The sequence below is a fragment of the Gadus macrocephalus genome, chromosome 5, assembly GCF_031168955.1.
Source record: "Gadus macrocephalus chromosome 5, ASM3116895v1".
Lineage (NCBI taxonomy): Eukaryota > Metazoa > Chordata > Actinopteri > Gadiformes > Gadidae > Gadus > Gadus macrocephalus.
In genome coordinates, this window is record NC_082386.1 from 17,726,564 (window position 1) to 17,743,343 (window position 16,780).

The 16,780-nt window shown below is 46.8% G+C and overlaps 1 protein-coding gene across 12 annotated transcripts in view; it reads right to left on the minus strand.

Moving 5' to 3' along the window:
* Window positions 1-16,677, minus strand: part of map4k5 (mitogen-activated protein kinase kinase kinase kinase 5) — a 47,205-nt gene extending 30,528 nt beyond the window's left edge. For 3 of the 12 annotated variants that reach the window (XM_060051413.1, XM_060051411.1, XM_060051410.1), the window contains exons 1-6: window positions 16,155-16,675; window positions 15,409-15,663; window positions 10,477-10,534; window positions 2,390-2,480; window positions 227-291; window positions 20-75 (exon numbers count right to left, since the gene is read on the minus strand). In XM_060051413.1, coding sequence (XP_059907396.1) covers window positions 20-75; window positions 227-291; window positions 2,390-2,480; window positions 10,477-10,534; window positions 15,409-15,516 — 378 coding nt within the window. In that variant the 5' untranslated portion in view covers window positions 15,517-15,663; window positions 16,155-16,675. Of the gene's footprint in view, window positions 1-19; window positions 76-226; window positions 292-2,389; window positions 2,481-10,476; window positions 10,535-15,408; window positions 15,664-15,959; window positions 16,115-16,154 lie in introns of those variants that run through there. The other 9 variants (XM_060051415.1, XM_060051409.1, XM_060051416.1 and 6 more) reach the window with 7 other exon arrangements.
* Between the last annotated feature and the right edge of the window lie 103 nt (window positions 16,678-16,780).

Below are 16,780 nucleotides of genomic sequence, written 5' to 3' on the forward strand. Positions count from 1 at the left end.
GGTTTTCAAAACACCTTACCTGTAAAGTCTCCCTGGAGACATATGCTATCTGAACTTCAGACAGAGGTCCGGTCACTGTAACACACACACACACACACACACACACACACACACACACACACACACACATTAATACAGAATGACAGTTGACAGCCAAGACATCATAACACACTGGAAGGTTCTCCGCAGTCTCTGGTGTCTCTGTGTGATCCTGAGAGCAGCTCACCGTGGTAGATGTCCTGCAGGGACCCTCCCCCGCAGTACTCCATGCAGATCCACAGCTTCTCCCGGCTGCAGCAAACGAGAGAGACAGAGAGGTCAGAGGGACTCCTGTTCAGCAGAGACAACTGTGACCCCAGACACAGAAGCCAACGCAGAGAGTCTGGTCGCAAAAAAAATACAGACAAGGTATGATTGATGCCAACTTACAGTAGAATTGACCCCCACACACAGAGGGAAGGATCCCCTACACAGAGCGGGATGGAACCAAACTCAGTGGGATTGAACCCCCACACACATTGGAATGGAACAAAACTCAGGCCGATGGACCCCCAACACTACGTGAGATGGAACCCCACACACACACACACACACACACACACACCACGGGATAGAACCAAACACACTGGGATGGAAAAAAAAACACTGGGATTGAACCCCCACACACAGTTGGATTGAACCCCCACACACACAGTGGGATGGAACAAAGCACACAGTGGGATGGTACCAAAAGCGCAGTGGGATGGCACCCAACATAAAGAGGGATTGAACCACACACACACACACACAGTGGGATGGAACCCAACATAAAGAGGGATTGAACCACACACACAGTGGGATGGAACCCCACACACAAGCAATCGAGTCAAATCTCTAAAATAAGCCAACCATTTAATTTAAAAAATCCAATATCACTGACGTTTAGGGATTAAATCCTTCACGAGACAATGCTGTAATAGTGATCCAAACCTCTACATATTCTGGTGACCCCCACTTCTTCCCACAAGAAACTATTCCCAGGCTCAGCTTACACACACACACACACACACACACACACACACACACACACACACACACACACACACACACACACACACACACACACACACACACACACACACACACACACACACACACACACACACACACACACACACACACACGTTAACCAACCACTTCTGAGGGTGTATTCTCGTTAAACCTGCTGGAGGCCAAATGACGGCGGGCGGGCTGGTGGCTCCTGCTTCCTCTGCTGATACCAGTGACAGCCCCGCCGCCGGGCCCCAGAGGGCCCGCGTCCTGGCACCGAAGGGCCCCCGTCAGCAAACATGACTGCCGTGTTCTCGCACGCGTTGGCTCAGAAGCCTCAAGGAAAATACTGTCACGACATTTATTATTGACTGTTGATTCCCAGAAGAGGTTTAACTCCCGGAAGGGTTCTTACTTCACAAATTCTGACTTCAGTAAGAGTGGAAAAACTCCAGAAAGAGTTCCAGCTACAGTAAGATTACTTCAGGACAAGTTCCAGCTACAGGAAAATCCTAACTTAAGAAGAGTTCTTACTTTAGGACGAGTTCCAACTACAGGTGGAGTTTTAACATCAGGAAGAGTTCTAACACCAGGAATAGTTCAAACACCAGGAAGAGCTCCAACATTTGGCATGATATAACCCTAGGATACGCCTCACAGTTTGAATGCTACTTGACAACAATGGAATAGGGAATAAGGGAAGAGCAAACTGCGATCCAGAGCTGGGATACTTTCCATATGAGTGTAAACAGTTCATTCGGTTCACTGAGTATTCAAAATCACTCAAACCACAATTGATTCCTCAACTCTGAGCATTTTCCAAAACAAGATTTGAAGAGGTTGAGTGTAGCGGTATCCCATGTACATAACGGCAGCCAAGGAAGGAAGAAGGGAAAAGCAAAGATGGAAGGAAGATAAAATAATTGAGGGTAAATGGAAAAAACAAAAGAAAGAAATATAGAAGAGAAAAGAAAGAAGGAAGAGAAAAGCAAGGACAGAAAATGTACAAAATAATGGAAAGAATATGAAATGGGTGAGAGTGACCAGTGTTTCCCACACATTGACGAGACTATGGCGCCCCGCCATAGTCTAATTTCGGCCGCCATAGTCTCTGCGTGCACATGAAGGTTTTTTTTTTTTTTTGCTCAGACGAAGTTCGTGTCGCTCTCATTGGGATTGCATGAGAGCACGAAGTTCGGCTGTCTGCCTGCGACTGACAGCCGACTGACAGCCCCCCCCCCCCCCCCCGGACATGCACGCCCCCCCCCGGACATGCACGCCCCCCCTCCCCCCCCCCCCCCCCCATAGTCTCCAAAATTTCTGTGGGAAACAACCACGCACGGGTCGCAGGGGATCTTACCACAGGTAACTCCCGAAGTAGGCCACGATGTTGTGGTGCATGCACTCCTTAACCATGAAGATCTCCTGCTGGATGATGGAGAAGTCATCGCCTGTGAGGAGAGAGCATGCAGAGATTAATAAGTTATGCCTTTTAATGTAGTAATAATAATAATAATACATGCCATTTGATTGAGCCTTTCATCCAAAGTACTTCCTCATAAAATAGTAATAGTATACATAATATATCGAGTGCAAACATTCTTAGCACGGGCGCATCCAGCGGTAGAAAATTAATTAGTTCATTTATTAATGAAATAATAAAGACGGGTGCTGACTGGTGTTTTAAAAAGTAAACGTTCCTTTCCCCTATGACCTCTATCAACAGCAGCCGCAAGGACAATACATCGAATCGATCACCGTTTGTTACACATTTAAAATGTCAAGTTTCATTGCAAAATAGGACACAGACTGGGTCACTTCAGTGACTCAACTGCGTTATCATGAAGTCATACATTCGTTCGTCAAACTTAATGCTGATGTCACCGGAAGATCTACTACTGGATATAAATAGCAAATGGTACTTTTTTCAAATGTTTCACACAGAATTTAACACTTTTATATTTAGGGCATTTAGAAGATGCTTTTATCCAAAGCGACTGACAATCAGTACATTGTTCAGAAGAAGAGAAACAACATATCGCTGTCGGTACAGTAAGGATGTGTATAAAACCAAGTGCCAAGCACTAACAATAGCTAGGTAAACCCATTCCCAAATACAACAAAGACAGCTAAGATAAGATGATACCCAACGGCAAGTACTATTTTTAAGTGCCAGGAGGTACAACATACAATTAGTGCGTATACGAATGGCCAGGACGTACAACATACAATAGGTGCCTCAGCGGGGGATGTGTGGTTGGGGGGGTGATGGGGTAGGCTATGCAGAGTCTAGGTGAACTCTGAACACCTTTCATATCCTTATATATCTAATATAAAGTCTTAAGTCATTCTAGTTTCTTTCGTTTTTTTATCCATTACTCAACCTAATGATTTTGGCAACAGCTAACTGCTCCTCATTAGCATAACTAGTGTAGCACCCAACCCTAGGCCAAAAGCTGTACCATGGGCGTGTCAATAACACAGAAAAGGAACATAATGTGCTTTGAAAAATAGCAGAGTGCTAACACCCATCCAATCAATTAGGAAGCTAGCGCAATGCCACCACATGCGCTATCAGAAGGAAGCTAGCGCAGTGCTAACAGTGCTATCAGTAGCCAGCTAGTGCAGTGCTAACAAAGTGCTATCAGTAGGAAGCTAGCACAATGCCACCACACGCGCTATCAGAAGGAAGCTAGCGCAGTGCTAACAGTGCTATCAGTAGCTAGCTAGTGCAGTGCTAACAAAGTGCCATCAGTAGGAAGCTAGTGCAGTGCTAACACACATGCTATCAGTGGGAAGCTAGCACAATGCCAACACACGTGCTATCAGTAGGAAGCAGTGGAGACATGAAGTATGCGAGGCCAGCTGCTATCAATTGAGAAGTCAAGACAAGGTCCTGGAACACATTTTCTCGCCATCTCTCTCAATCAAACAAACACACACACACACACACACGCACAAAATTGGCCCGCTAACAATTGTAAATGCAGACTCTACACACAAAAAATCCAAGGGAATCTCTTGACACATTTAGAAACAGAGGAGATCTGTCAGCAGAAGCAGTCGGCTGATGGGAGTTGCTTACTCCCCACAGGAACCAAACCACGACCAACGAAAAGCAGAGGCTGTGACAGCCGCAAAGAATCTTCAATCAAACGACCACAAACTGGTCTTCACCTAGACTTGACAACCTCCCTCTAGTTTTGGCCATTACAGTTGGACTCCTCATCGTGGACATTCTGAATAAAGTCTACCCCCAAGATTATTCATTAGAAAATGTTTATCCGTTTGTCAAAACAGTGATGCCTGGTTTCCTGTATGGGAGTAGTAAAGTTGTTATCTGATCGTACGGTCTGATATTTGTTTAATCCTCTTTTGGATCGTCGGCAGATACCCTAACCACCAGTAGATCAGTCTGATCCTGTACTTCACTAGCAACTGTGTTTCTGCACATTTAGCATTTCCCTGCAGAAGAGTCCGGTGCGATACCAACATTAGATGGCCAGCTGCAGATCTGTGATAGCTCTGACTTTAAAACATGGGGCTGTCGTCTTGTGGAGTGGAATGAGGGGGGAGTAGAGAAATGACTGAGTTCAAGGATGGTCCCATGAGAGTCTGAATCTAAGTCTGGAGTGGTAAACAAGCAGCCTTGTGTGTGTGTGTGTGTGTGTGTGTGTGTGTGTGTGTGTGTGTGTGTGTGTGTGTGTGTGTGTGTGTGTGTGTGTGTGTGTGTGTGTGTGTGTGTGTGTGTGTGTGTGTCTGGCTATTGCATTCCACTGTACTCTAGATGGAATGCATTTCCGTAAACCCAGAGGTTCCGGGCAATTTGACCATTCAAGGCCTTTGACGTGCTACAAGTGTTTGGTGTCAATCCAAAGGCCCCCAATGGCCAGGAGTACTGTACACCTCCAGGAACAGCGGGCTGGGGCGTACACTGGAGGTGGGTCCCACCTTTCACCTTAGAGAAATGTACGATGGAAAGAAAATTAAAAAAAAACCTGTGTTGACACAGAATGTTTGAACTTGTGTTACGCAACTCGAAAGTCTGAGGCAGAGGTCACTTGTTTTGTGGACGCTGCCGATAGTCGATGACATCAGGGCTATGGAGGTAAACATGCCTTCAGAGACGCTGCCGGAGGTATACACCAGCGTTAATATTCTGAACGTCACCCAATGTCTTGGGACTGAATCGTGAATCAACACACACACACACACACACACACACACACACACCAGTGTTTCCCACAGACCAAGGAGTGGTGCGGGTTTTTTTTTTTTTTTTTATACAATAAAAAAAATAAAAGACAGAATCAATTCGTGGCGCTCGATGTTGATTCTGTGGCGCCACGCCACACAATGGTCTATGTATGGGAAACACTGCACACACACACACACACAATAGACCTCAACAGGATCATCATGTCTAAGGTCACGTGGTGGTTATGAACTCTGCAGAACCGCTGGGCATTAAGTGTGGTCACCACAGCTAGTAGCTAGCAGCAGAGCTGCAAATGGCGGGAATGGGAGTAATTCAGAGCGGCCATCTTGGTTCAAACGGCCAGCCGGGTGGGGGAACTGAATGCGTAATCCGGTGTCAAGTGGCTGCTAGGTGAATAAGGCCCATTGTACCAGCAGATGAGTTGGTCCGGATGGAACATGGGGTTTGCAAAAGGCTCATGCAGAACGTTAGAGGGGGAGGTCCTGTGATGAGAATACATCCAGTCTCACTTGAATGCATTTAATTGCGATGTTTTCGGGAGGCCTGTAATCCGCACACATCTGGATGGTTTTTGTAATCCGGAAAGAACCGGCTCCAGAGAGATTAGCACCTCTGGTACGAGTCACGACCAGTCCCAGTACAGCGCACCATTCAGCTCTACTGGACGCCAGCCAACAGAATTACCCTTTGGACCGGGGCAGGGGAGAGATGGCGGGTCGAAGCCGTGTTCACATTGGTGCCCGTTTTATAAAACCATCATTTAATCACAGTTCGATTGTCATTATGAGAATCAAATGGTACAGTCCAATTAGATTAGATTAGATACAACTTTATTCATCCCCCGTAGGAGAAATATGTTTGTTGCAACAGCCCATGATCAATGAATATAATCGGACCTCGTCGAGTGTTGTCAAGTGTGACGTTTGGTCGCCACCCAAGCGGCTCACAGTGCTGCGGTTCAATACGTTTTTCTCGTATGGTTGACCACATTGGGTGTGAAACCTAGTGGGCTGGGGCTAAACAGTGGCTAACCAGGGCCGTGTTAATGCTAGCTAGCTCTACCTGTTCAGATAGACACACTAACCTACTAACTGGGTTGGGGCTAACCAGTGGCTAACCAGGGCCGTGTTAATGCTAGCTAGCTCTACCTGTTCAGATAGACACACTAACCTACTAACTGGGTTGGGGCTAACCAGTGGCTAACCAGGGCTGTGTTAATGCTAGCTCTACCTGTTCAGACAGGCACACTAACCTACTGGGATGGGGCTAACCAGATGCTAACCAGGGACTTACCAGGGGCGTGTTAATGCTAGCTCTACTTGTACAGCTAGACAGGACTGCATCAAAGCAAACGGCCATAACTACTGGTTTCTGCCAAACTATTCAGAGTAAAAGCCTACATGAATGGTTGCCTATAGTTTCAGTTCTGCTGCATCTTCCTGTGGTAGTCGCCTCTGAACAATAATACCTCTGTTAATGATCTTTTAACACAGAATCATCGCACCTAGAGACAAAGAAAAGTGCCAGATGCATTAACCTCAAGATTTGAGGTGACAACCCACATCCTGTCCAGAACACCGGCAAAGGCCAGTCATTATGGTTAGGGGCTGCACTGTGGATGTTTTGCTGTATTTAAACCTAGAAGGTGTGATGATATACTAAGGATGCACATCCTCAGTTCATGTTGGCCTTAACCAATAAAGATTATGGTTCTCACTTTTACAGGTCCGTGGTAGCGCTCTAAATATCAGAACAAAGACATCCAATATTGAATCCATTAATCATACAGCTCTAGTGGTTTGAGTTTCGATGCTTGAGACAAACATCTGCTAGATGCGATGAGGATCTGAACGGCGCTGGCTGCGCTTCCGTTCACAGCCGCGCCCCCGAACCGTTCCCTATGAGACTGATCGCTTCCCGTCCGCTGTGTCACCTCCTACTAGCAGCGGCAGCAACGCGTGTTCTGTGTGGTGCTGAAACGCCTCACCACAGAACGGGTAAAGGCTTAGTTATGGTTCCACGTCGACGCCACGCGAGGGGTATTACGGACTCATTACATCCTTGCGGACCCTCCTTGCATCCACCGCCAAGGGCCTGACGTGCGCCTCCCAAAGATTGTAGCCTTGCATCGAGGCGACGCAGAACGCAGAACCAAAACAGGTTTGCGACTGCGTGGTCACTGCGTTGCGTCAACGTTGAACCATAACCAAGCCTTATAACTGGAGGCCGTAGTCTTCCGAGTCGTCCCTCCAAAAGCAGGCAACAGCTAGCGCGTGCAGGACGCCGTCTGGACCGTATGACGACGGCCACCGTGATGTGCTGTGTTAGGAACCAGAAGCCTGCTTGGCAAGGCCCTTTGTTGGTTTTTATAGCCACCTTACCGTCAGTCCAACGCCTGGCAGTGATCAGGCCGCTCAGCTACTTCCCCCCCCTGGGCATCCAGTGCGTTCCCTAAGCTGATGCCTGCGATCCCCTAATGGCTCCCACATGTTACAAAAGGCCTTGTATTATTTATTAGCTACAGCGCAAGCTATCGGGGGGGGGGGGGGGGGGCAGAAGTTCCTGTTTATGAGTCAATGATACTTCAGAAAAACACCTTTTACAGATCCTAATGGTTGCATTTGCAGAAGCACGTTATTAAGTCAATGTGGGGAAGCGTCACGGCCTAGGGCATGTTTCAGCTTCAACTGAATGTATGATTCACCTTTATGTCGTTTCAGTAGCATAAAGGACAGCTAGGTGTGAGCAGATCTGCTCAGTCATCGTGGCTAACCTACAAACACCAATGGGATGTAATCGGCTGTTCGACAGGCCCGCCCGTTTCGATGAGGTGAACCAATCGCTGGCGTTTGGCAGCCTTCATCAGATAGCCCCACAGCTTTCATAATTCACTTAGGAATGTGGCATCCATACCACACATCAGAGGCGGAACCAAACGGTGGTCTAAATGAGGAGTTCACAGGTCCCCACTTCAACCTTTCCGTGGTGCTCTGCGGTGCCTCGTCTGTGTCAACGGCACTCCCCCTCCTGGTCCAACCGGTTTGGTCCCTGGGTCCACCCTAAGGTGTTGACTGCAAGGATGGCAGCGGAGCAAAGCATGCTGGGAGGTGACATTCCTGTTCAAACAGGATGCACAGGGTTGGGCCTCTGGAGAGCAAGTCGATTTGTAATGTTGATGAGCATAATAATACTCGTATCCATAATAATAATAATAACCATTGATTTGTATAAATGCCTTTCTGCCCAAGGTGCTTAAAACCTTCATGTCTCAGGATCTGGAACACCACCCAAAGGCCTGGAGGAGAAGGTCTACAAGAAAGATCTGTCGTCTGAAGACATACACCTGCTTTAGGAGACAGTGCCAACAGCCCTGGGCTTCTGAAAGCGATAAGCGTCTGCTGTGTGTGTGTGTGTGTGTGTGTGCGCGCACACACTATCTCTACTGCGTCTACCTCCAACTTTCCCTTATCGTGGGGAGGTTATAAAACCCGTGCCTCAGCGATCTTCACTGCAACTTGCGGCTAAGCTGGATGATCTTCTGTGACTTGTGCACGTAAACAACACATCAGTTCCTGAACCTCTGCGTCTGCAAGGGAGACCACATCCTGGACGCACCGAGACATAGCCTGTTGTTGTCACACCGTTGGCTTTCGTTTGTGAATAGTGTTTGTGGTGTGTGGTCCACCGATATAGATTGAGTTACTTTAACATATTAAATACATCTGTGGATGTCTTTGGGGATAAACGTTTATAATAATGTATCTATCTGTAAATATTGTACATTTGTTCCTTTTTTTTAATGTGAATGTGATTTGTGTTATATTATTATTATATTATATTTCACTGTCCTTTAGTATTGCTAGGACACCCAGGCTACCCCTTGAAGATAAATAAAGTGTTCACATCTCGAAGCTCGAAAGCTCTGACTGAGGGAAGTGTCACTGCAGCATCTCAATGTGTCAGCGGAGTGATCATCTCCGTGTCCAGATAAGAGGACAGGTCGTTAAGATCCGAGTACCATGATGTAAGCTGAAGCCATTCTACTTAGCACCCCCTTTCTCCTCCACCAGTATCATCCTTCTCCTCCTCGCGGTGACAATGAGGCCGTGGGCGACAGAGACACACTCGAGGAGGGGAATCTCACGGTTTAATGTCGGGTAATCCTCCAGGCTTTGTCTGGGGAGCCCGGGGCCAAAACCCACCAGTAATCCCTCTAATCTGGCCAACGGTAGCTCCGTCACTGGGTCACCACGTTACTAGCATCACCAGCACCATACAACACCCGCAACCGCATTAACAACCATCAACCACATCCCCACCATGAAACTGCTACAGCGTGGTCAACGGCACCACAACCGCTACAGATCATTGGTAGGTAGAGAGCGACCTGAAAGGTCTTCCCCCAGGACCACCGGAGATCCTGTGCGACCATAAACCTTTCCCCCGCAATAGTTCTAGTGAGAGTTCCACACACAATACTTTTACTTACATTTAAATAAATGATTATACGAGAACATTTTCTTCCCAGAAGGACAAAAGTATCTACACAGCTTTAGTTGTTTGTATTTAACAATTATTTTTTCTATAACTTGTACACACTTCAAAATATAGACCTAACTTATTGACTTTAGAGTCGTTTATCATCGTCTGTTGTTGACCGGTCATCCCAATCCCAGGGCCCACACACAGCCCAGACTCAAACCAACGGCCAACTGCCTTTATCCAACCACTCCGTTGCCTCTCGCCTGACCCATTCGGCAGAAAAGTTGCATTGAAACAAACCCAAAGATTACTGCCAACTACAGAGTAGCGTGAAAGTGCTGCACTTGCTCGAGATGCAATATAAGTCTACTTAACATCGGGTGCTGCTAGTCTCATGGCGCTAGTCCGCACCTCCCACACACACACCGCGCTGATTCGCCGGTTGTTTGCGAGCAGCACGCAACCAATCAGAGGCTCAAGTCCTCACGACGCCAACTCTCTCAGACTTTGCATGTTGATTCGGACCAGACACCGCCCGCCTGGTTCCAAAAGCTTCCAACACAGCTGAACACACCGAACAGATTTGTTCCCGTACTCGTCCGAGTCTCCCCGAATGCTTCAGATGGCCAACGGTTGGGCCAGTGTGTTCCACGCTTAACATTAACAGCAATGGACATTTTGGAAAACCAAAACGTGTGTTGCATACTCTCCGTTAGGCCATCGACAAGGAGGAGGAGGACACTTACCTGGTTCCAGTTTTATAATCTTCACGGCAGCCAGCTCTCCCGTTTTGATGTTTCGCGCCTGAAAAACAAAACGGCCATCATCAGTGACTGACGCAAGTCTCAACCCATGTAACAGTGAGACTAGCTTAGGGTACATGAACGATAAGCTCCATCGGAACTGAAGATAAACCTGAACTGTAATGTAACACAATCAACAACAACCACAAGAGCCCTGTTTCATTACAGTTATCTTAGAGATACTTAAAGGTTGGGTATGGAATTCTCTTTTTTGGCCATTTTTGCAAAATTACTTGAAATCCTTATCATAACCCACTTACAGCCACTGAGTTAGAAATACTGACATGAAAATTAAACAAGTCAATCGTCTGTGGAACGGGCAGAGCTCGAAAAACTTGGGTCTGGAAAGTCAATGATTTCCAGACCCACCGAGTGTCATTGGACAGTAAGTACCCCCCCCCCCCCCCCCCGCTACCCACGAGTGACCCCTTCGTGCACGTACTCAAAGCTCGTGACCCAGAGCAAGCTTGTTTTTTGTTATCCTGCGGTAACTACTGGTGCTAACTAGCTAATGGCTCACTCTCGCGCATCTGTGTTCGCTCGTGCATGATTGCGCGTCCATGTACTTGGAATGGGTGGAGTCAGAGTCAGCGTTGAAGGAGAGGGGGTTTTCAAAATCTGCTGCCGTTTCACAAATCCCATACCCAACCTTTAAGTGAGATTACATGTATGACGAAAATTTCTTATAGTCTATCCTATAATACATCTTCTCCAGCCAAGGCTGATGATTGTGGATATGAAACTCTTTGATAAAAGCAGCGACTGCCAAAGCAGAACAGACAGACAGATACACATATATACGATCAGTAGTGTTTAACGTCCAGGGAAGACATCATGAACAGAAACGAGTGTAGGAACTTCAACCCAAGTCCCTCAATCAGCAACGCAAACCATCTCCTAACCTGATTGTATTTTGCACATGACAAAGTGTGCATTCATGCACACTTTGCCAACTCCTCTGCATCCATGAGTCACACCTTGCACCCAGCTCTCTGATCCGCCACCGGATTGGACCACCGCTTTAACTTCCTGTTCAACAACATCGGTCACACAGTGGTTCAGCGCGTCAACGCTGCACTCACCGCAGAGGAGGCCCAACAAGAGGGTTTCCTGCTGGTTCATTGCCTAGTGCAGGGGTCGGCAACCCTAGGCACGCGTGCCACCACTGGCACGGGACAGCATTGGCTCACTTAAAAAAAAGATTGCTTTTTTATTTTGTTTTATTATTCAAAAAAATTCACAGCACAATGCGGCAGCATTGTGCTGCCGCATATGGGACATATGTAATTATAATTTGTAAGCCTGTGTTGCAAATATAACAACCAAAAAAAATTAAAATGTTGATGCATGATTGTGGACTATATGAAAATAGTACAATTACAGGTCTTCTGGAAATGTTTTTGGTCGCTGTGTCAAAATTCAGCTTCATTTTTTATATATTGTTGCTTAAGGCACACTCATTAACAAGAAAATGTCAGACTGGCACTGCATGTTGAACAGGTGGCTGACCCCTGACCTAGTGAAAGTGCTCCGTGCTGGGCTCCAGACCAGTGTGATGGAGGAGGGGAGCTGGAGGTCCGTAACCCCCTGAAACCCGGGCAGTGTACCCACCCTTCAGCTGTTCAGATGAGACACGCCGACCCCGGGTTAAGAACTGCACCTCGCAGGCAGCGGTCAACGTGCACGCACATAAGGCATCATGTTATACTGTTATCTGTTGCCGTGTGTATTCTTTAATATGTTCTTACTATTTAGCCATCCTGTGCCTAGCTTAACATCATGCCAAAGGACTACAGTTGATAATGAGCCTGCTGGCTAACACTGCCACATTTACAGAAACGTAGATTAACGTGCAGTCCTTTAAATTAAATTAAATGAAATAAGGACAACACGTGCACGCGCATACAGAGAACACATGCACACGCATACGGACAACACGTGCACATGCATACGGAGAACATGTGTGCACTCACACACACACAAATGGATATTAGTTACTAAATGCATGCTGAGTGCATGGCCTCATAGGCATCTTAGGACAAACCGGTGATCCAATGCAGCTAGTAAAAATGAGGATCTGCAGCAGCATCCACATGCAATTTCAACTGCTAATGTGAAACTGAAACTACCTTCAATTATTTATCTAAATAAATCATTGGCGGTAAATAATTTTTTCTTTTACACAAATACTGCTAGGAAATATGCTTAACAGCCTCTACTGTATTCCAACGTGAACTGTTGATTCGTTACCATATGACCCTATGACCCTATGACCGATCTGTTTGGCGCTTTTAAACGATTACGTGCGTCCGTGTATGCACGTGGACACGTATCAGATTATGTTTTGTCCGGCTTATCAAACCGTCTTGACCACCGTCAAGAGGACTTTAACAAAACATTCAAGGGGTGACAACGGAGCAGTGAATAGTTATGCAGTCGTGACCCGTGTCTGTACATCTGCAGTTCCCACACATACGGGAGAAAAGAAACTCAACATTTCAGAAATGCTTCACAGGACAGACAAGACAAGAAAGCACCCACGTACGATTTTAAATAGGCCTTGGGCTGCAAGGAACCCTTTTCCCGTTGACAGACTGAAGACGACCTGTCTGAGGTCGACATAGGCGCTGCGAGATGACAACACCCCCGCTCTAGAACATGCTCATTAACGTTCCACTGCTATCACACTCACTCACACACACACACACACACACACACACACACACACACACACACACACACACACACACACACACACACACACACACACACACACACACACACACACACACACACACACACACACACACACACACACACACACACACACACACACCCCATCGTCCGTAGCGGAGACATCAATGCAGGAGCGGAGAAGCGGTTTATCCAGCTCTGCTGGAAGGTGTTGCCGGTTAGGTGGCTGATGTCTCTGGGTTGCTAGATCCTCACTATGGGAACCACAGGCTGTCCTCTGAACCCAGAACTCTGGGAGTAATCCTTCCAGCAGAACCTTTCTCCAGGTGATCATAGCCGAGTGCATATGAGCGGGTTTCGTAATGTCCACTATACGTTTGGATGAATGTAGTATGTGGACTGCAACGATTAGTCAAATAAGCCATGTGTGGATCGACAGAAAATAAATCTAAATCCAATTTTCATAATGGATTACTTGTTTGAGGCATTTGTTGTGCACGAATAAACATTGGCTGCTTAATAACCGGTCATTGCAAATACTTGAGCCATATTATCAAACAATATTTTAATTGCCTAAATGTTGTTAATGGAGTGATGGGGGTGTACCTCTTGTACCAGGAGGCCTACAGTTTGGACAAGTCTTCGGGGTTTGAACCCTCAACCTTCCGGCTGGGTGTCAAACACCCTGGCAGCCGCCTACCCTGCATCTAAAGTGATTATTCTCTGGATGCTTGATCCTTTCAATGCAGTCTACAGGACGTGTTTGCCTCCCTTACCGAGGGTTTTCCGTGACGGGAAAACTGTTTGGTTCTTTGGTTGGTTCCAGGTATTTACCGGATCCCGTATTAGGAAAGCAGCCAGGAGCTGCTTAGAGTGTTTCACCTCGCCGGGGTAAATAACGGCTATTAGTCAATTTGTGCCACGCGCTGCACTGTGAATGAATTAAGAGGTTTGCGTTACCGTCCAAGACACAATCTTCAATCTAGACAATTATGCTGATTAAATGCAGGGTCATACATCAGACCCAAAATGATTTCATTACCCATTATTCGTAGCGTTCACATTAGTATAGTATTTGCAGTGATCGCCAAGATACAAGCTGTACAAATATGTGGAAGTGCAATAGCTCAGGAGGCTGAGCAGGTCATCTGGTTAAAGGTTCGATGCCCAGTTCCTTAACACCCAACCCCTGACTGGCTGTTGTACTGCATGGTTGACACACATGGGTGATGCATGCTTGAATGGGAGCCCCTCATTTTAACACACATAGGGTCGCCCTGCTTAGAAAAGGGCTGTATGAATGCAGTGCCTTCACCATCTGTAGTCACCTCCCAGCAATAAGTCAGCTCCGACCTACAACTCCAAGTAATGAACATTACCAGAGTTATCACCAGCGATAAAGGCCTGCATTGATAACCTTTTCCCCCGCGTACATTCAAATCAACACACCTTCATTACCCCATCATAAACATAACCAGCTACTGCCCAGACTCCAACGTAGACAAACCCTCCCCCGTGAGGCTTCCAATGTGTGAAGCAGAACAAATACAAAGAGACGGAGAGAAAGGAGGACTTTTCCCATTTAGAGTATTTCCGCTGTCATTCGGGCCGGGAACACACCCAGAGCCCAGCGCGTGTTTAGACAGGGGCCTGCTCGGATTTCACCGGGCTGCGGCCCCGTGTGTGTGGGTGTATGTGCGTGTGCTCTCGGAGAATACCAGGCACTGCATTCCACCATTGGCTCGTCTAGGGGGTGGGGAATGGGGAATGAGGGGGGGGGCTGCTGAAGGCTTTGTGAGTCGAGAGCCAGCAACAGGCATGTCAGAGTATCACCATACACATATTTAATAATAATAATAATACATTTAATTTAGAGGCGCCTTTTAATCATATCAACTGCCTACGAAAGGATAAAAACATTCTTGTGTGACACCGCAGATCTTTTTCTTTTTTGCCAAAACTCTGCAAAATTGTCAGCAATGATGCATATGGTTAAAGTTTATTCACTGCTAATAACATGTTTTTTTTAATTGGAGCCATTTAAGTAAGCCCTTCGCTCAGGGGTGGACTGGGAAAGTTACCAAGCAACCCACTCATGCACTCGGGTGGTACACATCTTCACATGAATAACAACAACGCCACTCATGGTAATAGGGGGTGTCACTCGGTCCATGGTCGTACCTTGTACACGTCCCCATAAGTCCCACTTCCAACCCTCTGGATCAGCTCGAAGTCGTTCTGCGGGTTCCGTCTCTGGATCTCCCCGCTGGGCCGAGGAGACACCTCCATGATAGCGAGAGATTGCTCGTCTGCTCGGACGATGCTTCACATTGAGTTGGCGACACAGATTAGGACGAAGTCTATTTCAATAAAGTCCGGAGGGAAACTTTGATTCGTGCTTCGGTCCCTTCACAAAGCATCACACCGCTCCAAATCCTGGAAATGACATGCAGAAAAAAGTTTTCAGAAAGTAACCCAAAGCTCTTGTTAAGCCATCGATCAGAATAAGCGTAATACAGACGGATCCCCTGTGGTTTATGAATAAAAACAGCAGGAAAGTATCTCCATAGGAAGGGTCCGACTATTTTTCGGAAATACAACCCTTCCTTGTGTATGTGGTCAGCCACAAAACGGTACATCCCTCAGCTATAGTTTAGTTTTTTAATAAATAGTATGTATTGTATTTATCGTACGATACCAATACTTTATACAGGCTCTTCGGAACAACTCACAGTTACAGTTGCCACGGACATAACAGTAGCAGTCGTAATACAGGACAGTAAACTCCAGTACGTAGTCCGAGCCAGGTCTTAACAAGCTGAGATAGGGACTTAGCAGCTAGGCTAGGCTAGACAGCTACCGCTGAGGATCTGGCGTTAGCTTCGGAGCTAGCTGCGGCTAACAAGTTGAAGTAAAAAAAAACATACCGTCTGTACCGCTCGTACGACGGCGGAATAAGTCCCGCATGTCGAATAAGTTTCCAAACTGGGTTGAGACCGGGTTGTTAACGCGTCGAACAGCAAGTTATCCGGACAGAATGTGTCCCTTTGTTCTCGTGGGGTGAAACTGCAAACTTGTGTCGGCTACTGCCGTCCACTCTCTCCGCTCGTTAATCCGCAGCGACAGACGCCGTCGCTGAGCCGCAGGATCCCCGCGTCAGGCCGGGGACATGCAGTCTCCTCCCGCTGACAGGGTTCACGTTCAGGGGACTGTGTGGATCCTGGGCAGGAACAGAACGTTTTGCTGTGACAATGGCTCTGCTTGCAATAATATAATATAGCGTGAAAGTTGAGTGCAACAATTAAGTACAATTAAATAAATAAAAAGTATAGTGTGTAATAACAATTAACAATTATTTAAAAAAGGTATGTTCTTGTTCTTGTATCAAAAGCACAATAAACCCTTAAATGTGTACACGACTGTTTTATTTTCCATATTCACAGAGCACCCCAAAACTGATGAAAGTCTGGGTCTCTGATCTTCTATTGGCTCGTTATTTCGAGATTTCTCTCCGAATTATCTGAACATGTCGCCACCTAGCGATGGCAATGGG